The 5,246-nt window shown below is 40.5% G+C and overlaps 1 protein-coding gene across 1 annotated transcript; it reads right to left on the bottom strand.

Annotated features, from left to right (window-relative positions):
* Nucleotides 1–318: 318 nt before the first annotated feature.
* On the bottom strand, nt 319–1,191 carry OTUD6A (OTU deubiquitinase 6A). Its single transcript, XM_065917003.1, has one exon. It carries the CDS (start codon nt 1,189–1,191, stop codon nt 319–321), a length of 873 nt encoding a protein of 290 aa, XP_065773075.1.
* Between the last annotated feature and the right edge of the window lie 4,055 nt (nt 1,192–5,246).

Here is a 5,246-nt window from a genome sequence, read left to right as displayed (position 1 = left end):
CACGGGGGTGGGGTGGGGAGAGAGCCCCTTCAGGGCAAGAAGTGGTGAAAATTTGACAAACTCACTCCCCTCAGGGAGGACTATACAGATCTCTTAAGAAGCAACTCAAGGAAGATGGTAGGGGATAGAAGAGTGAGGTGGGTAGGTAGCAGGTGGAGGGCAGAGAGAAGAGGGGTGAGCTCTGAGTAAAATGAAGGAAAAAAAAAAAAAACACAACAAGAAAACCGAAGGAAAAAAGAAAATAGAGTCTACTGAGGAGACGCGGTAGCGGCGGCTTCGGCTCCGGTGGCAACCGCCACAGCAATGACAAAGGCCGGCCTAGAAGAGACGAGGGGCTGCGCCCCCAGTGGCGCCGGCCTGCTGCGGCTTCACGGAGTTGTAGTGCTCCCCGAAGTTGCAGGTGTAGCGCACGTAGACCAGGATTAGCGGCTTCCTGGTATACTCCTCTCCAATGACGATGGCTGGCGAGTCGGCCTGGATCACTTCGATGGGGGTCTGCAGGATGTGTGACAGGGCCCTCAGCTCCAGTTGGCCTCCCCACGATGCACTGCACACGATGTCGTCGCAGTAGCTAAAGAAGCGGTCGGGGCTGTAGGCGTCACCGGTTTCGGGGTCGCTGAAGAAAGGCAAGAAATCATCGATGTGCTTCCGCATGTACTCGGCAGTGCGATTCCGCAGGCTCTCCACGGTTACGGAGAACACCAGCTGGTCTTGGATGGCACGATACATGCAGTGGCTATCAGTCGGCATATCCTTCATCTCCAGATGCTTGGCCTCCAGGATGGCGCCGAGCTTCTCTTCCTCGTCTTGGCGGAAGCTGGCCAGATACTCCATGTTAACCTCCGCAATCCTCTCCTGGCGTGATCTCTCGAGGGCAACCCTTCTTTCGCGCTTTCTCTGTGCCCTGAGGAGGTGCGGAGACTGGTTCTCAAGATCCATCTTGGCTAGATCTTCAGTGACAGAATCAAGGTTGCTGATTCCAGGGAAATCCTCTTGGAACTTCTCCAGCTCCTGCTGGTGCTTCTGCTCCAACTCGGCCTCAAGGCGGGCCACGTCGAGATGCAGCTGCTTTCTTTTCTTCTTGTCGCCCTTGGGGACCGAACTCCTCATGAGCTGAATGCGGGCCTGTAGCTCTTTCTTCTCGCGGTGGTGGCGTCGTAACATCCGCTGTTCACTCCGTGAATCTTCCATGATCTTTAATGGCAGGCGAGAAGTTTGGTGGCAGCTTAAGTACTACCACCGTTTATGTCAACAGTCCAACTGCCAACCTAGCTAGAGCTCTTCAACCTCCCCTGGCCACTGCGTTCTGCTCTCCTCAAGCGCCGGTTGCTCTCTCTCTATTCACTGTCCTCTCTGCCATTGGCCAACGTCTCTCCATGGTTACGCCTCGTGAACACGTCTGGCACTAGGATTGGCTGTTGGGAGAATCTTCATACGCCCGCATTAGGCCCCGTAGCAACGGGTGCTTCCATTTTGAGCTGGGTTCTAATTCCCGCTTTTAAGTCCCGCTTTTGTACTGTGGTGTGTGACTATTGAGCTTGTGGAGAGTTTTCACACTCTTAACTGCCTACTTCACGTCCTAGCCTGAACACAAGGCAGACAACTGGTCATGCTTGAGAATCACATGACAGATACTGTTAGCTGAGTGTGCTCTGACACTGGACTTCCCATTGCTCCTAGTGTTCTGGAGGCAACTTGTCTCTCTCCAGTTCTTTCATTGCCTTGACTGATGAGCACTTAATTTTGTGTGTCAGAACAAAGACATTTCCTTATGGTCCTGGGAACACAGAGTCCTTTCAGTTTAGACCTCAAATCCACCCTGTCCCATCTCGGTGTGAGAAACCAACAGCCACTCTCATTCACTCATTCACTACAGCTAAGCAGACTTCCGCTTGTGCCAACAGAATGCACCCACCCTAAATTCCCCTTCTCCTCAGTTCCAGGCTTCCGAAATGGGCTCCTTAGGATGCCCATGAAGCACAAAAATTGTCATTTGTCAAGCCACTTACTTACGATTATTCTGAATCTCTAAAAGTTCTAAAAAATAAAGTGAAATTAAACCCTTAAACTGTTCAAATATACTCCCGTCTTGCCCCACTCTGCTCACCTATATCTTGAATTCCCAAGCCAAAAGGCTCTTGAGACAACCTCCTCCTTGTTACAAATGAGAGAAGTGGACATTTGTCCAAGTTGTTACATGTATCAAAAACTTCAGTCCTTTTTATTGCTAAGTAGTATCCCATGGCATGTATACACTGTTTCAGCTTTGGGTTGTTACAACCCCTGCTATAAACATCCATATACAGATTTTTTTTTTTTTTTTTGAGCACAAGTCTTCATTTCTTTGGGGAAAATACCCAGGAGTGCAATTTCTGAGTCATATTATAAGTGTATGTTCAGCTTTTTAAGAAGCTGTTTTCCAGAGCGGCTATACCATTGTGCATTCTCACCAGCAGTGTATACAGGATCCAGTTTCTCTGCATCCTCACCAGCATTTGATGTTGTCTTAATTTTTTAATTTTAGTCATTCTGATATATGTGTATTGACATCTCACTGTGGTTTTAATTTGTGTTTCCCTGGTGGCTAGTCATGTTCATCTTTTCATGTGCCCGTTTGCCTTCTATGCCATATCCTCTTGGGTTAAATCTTTGTCATTTGCCCATTTTATAACTGAGCTGTTTTTTTTTTTTTTGACCTTGAGTTTTGAGAGTGTTCTCTATATTTTAGATACTTGTTCTTTGTTGGATATGTGCCTTTCAAATATTTTCTCCCACATTATAACTTGTCTTTTTATCTCTTGGTGTTTCTCAGGCAAAAGTTTCCAATTTTGGTGAAGTTCAGCTTACCAAATTTTTCCTCCATAAATCATGGTTTTGATGTCAAGAACTCTTTGTCTAACCCTAGATCCCAAATAATTTCTCCTGTTTTTTTTACTAAAAGTTTTACAACTTTAGGTTTTAGATTGAAATCTGTGGTCTCTTTTGTGTTTATTTTCATGTAAAGTTTGAGATTTAAGCCAAGGTTCATTCTTTTACCTGTGATTGTCCAATTGCTCCAGCATCATTTGCTGGAAAGTCTATGCTTCCTCCATTGAATTGGTTTTGCATCTTTGTAGAAAACCAGTTAACCATATTTTTGTACATCTATTTCTGCATTCTCTATTCTGTTCCATTGATCAATGTGTCTATCCCTCCTCCAACACTATACAGTATTGATTACTATGGAATAAGTCTTGAATATAGTTAGACCCTTTCATTCAACTTTATTCTTTTTCAAAATTGTTTTAACTATTCTAAATCCTTTGTTTGCATATACATTTTAGAATAATATTGTCTATATCTACAAAAAATCTTGATAGGATTTTCATAGGAATCATGTTAGAGCCATATATAATTTTGAGGAGAAATGGCATCTTTACTATGTTTACTTTTCGAATCTATGAACACCTGGGTATGTATTTGCATCTCCATTTATTTAAATTTCATTGATTTTTAATGAATATTTTATAATTTTCAACATTTATATCCTGTACATATTTTGTTAGATTTACACTAAGCATTTCATTTTTTGAGTGATTGTAAATGGTGCTGTATTTTTAATTTTGGTGTTCACATGTGCATTGCTAGTATGTAGAAATACAGTTGACTTTTGTATGTTCATCTTGTATTCTATGACCTTGTTCAACTGACTATTTCTAGGTGGGTTTTTTTTGGGGGGAGGGGTGCATAGATTCTTTGGACTTATCTTTGTAGAGGATCATGTCAACTGTGAATAGGGACAGTTTTATTTCATTTTTTTCAATCTATATCCTTTCATTTCCTCTTTTGCCTTATTGTTGCACTGATTATAACTTCTAGCACTATATTGAATAAGAGTGGTGAATGTAGGCAGACTTGCTTTGTTCTGGGTCTTGGGCAAAGCATTTCATCTCTCCACATTATGTATGTTATTAGCGGTAGGGTTTTTGCTTTTGTTTTGGTAGATGATCTTTATCAACTTGAGGAAATTACCCTCTGTTTCTATTCTTCTGAGAGTTTTTAAAAATATGAATGGGCATTAAATTTTGTCAAATATGTTTTCTGCATCAATTGGACTGTTTGTGTGATTTTTCTTCTTTAGTCTGTTAACATGGTGGATTACATTGATGGATTGTCAAGTACTGAACCAGTCTTGCATTCCTGGAATAAACTCAACTTGGTCATGGTTTATAATTCTTAATATACATTGCTTAGTTTTATTTGCTAATATTTTATTAAGGATTTAAAAACCTACCTTCATGAAAGAGATTTGCCTGTAGTTTTCTTGTTCAGTACTGTTTTGTTTAGTTTTGCTATTTGGGTAATATTAGCTTTATAAAATGAATTTTAAAGTGTTCCCTCCTCTTCTGGTTTTCTAGAAGAGATTATTTAGCCTCAGTGTTAATTCTTTCAGTGTTTGGTAGGATTCTTCAGTGAAAACATCTGAGCCAAAAAATTACTGTTGGGGAAGCATTAAAATTACAAAATTATTTTCCTTAATAGTTGCGAGGCTAATCAAATTATGTATTTCATACTGGGTAGATTTTGATAGTTTGTGTTTTTTTGAGGCGTTGGTCTATTTCATCTAAGTAATCAAATTTATGTGTGTAGAGTTGGTTTCTTTGTATTCCATTATTATGGTTTGATGTGTATAGGATCTGTAGTGCTTCTCCCTGCTTTATTCCTGATGTTAGTAATGTATGTCTTTCCTCTTACATTATTTGTTCTTTGTCACTCTTTCTAGATGTTTGTCAATTTTATTGATCTTTTGAAAGAATCAGAGTTTTACTGATTTCCCCTATTGCTTTTCTGTTTTCAATTTCACTTATTTCTGCTCTCAGCTTTCCTTCTCTCTGCTTGCTTTGGGTGTAGGTCACTGTTCTTTTTAGGTGGGAGCTTAGATGATTCATTTCAGGCTTTTCCTCTTTTTCTAATGTATATACATTTAGTGCCATAAATCTCCTTCTCAGTACTACTTTAACTGTATCTCACAAGTTTTGATATATTGTATTTTCATTCTCATTCAGTATGTTGTGGGATTCCCTTGAGACTGTTTGGTTCATAGATTATTTAGTAGTGAAGTATTAGTTTCCAAGTGTTTGCAGATTTTCCTGTTATTTTTCTGTTAACGATTTCTACTTTGATTCATTTGTGGTTAGATAACACATTCTTTATGATTTCTATTTATTTAACCTTGCTGCTGCTGCTGCTGCTAAGTCGCTCAGTCA

This window comes from Muntiacus reevesi, chromosome X (genome assembly GCF_963930625.1).
Source record: "Muntiacus reevesi chromosome X, mMunRee1.1, whole genome shotgun sequence".
In the NCBI taxonomy this organism is placed as follows: Eukaryota; Metazoa; Chordata; class Mammalia; order Artiodactyla; family Cervidae; genus Muntiacus; species Muntiacus reevesi.
This window is presented reverse-complemented; position numbering and strand designations above follow the sequence as displayed.

What these genes read in the sequence shown, in the direction of transcription:
- OTUD6A (XM_065917003.1), bottom strand. Translation starts at nt 1,191, where the DNA reads ATGGAAGATTCACGGAGTGAACAGCGGATGTTACGACGCCACCACCGC.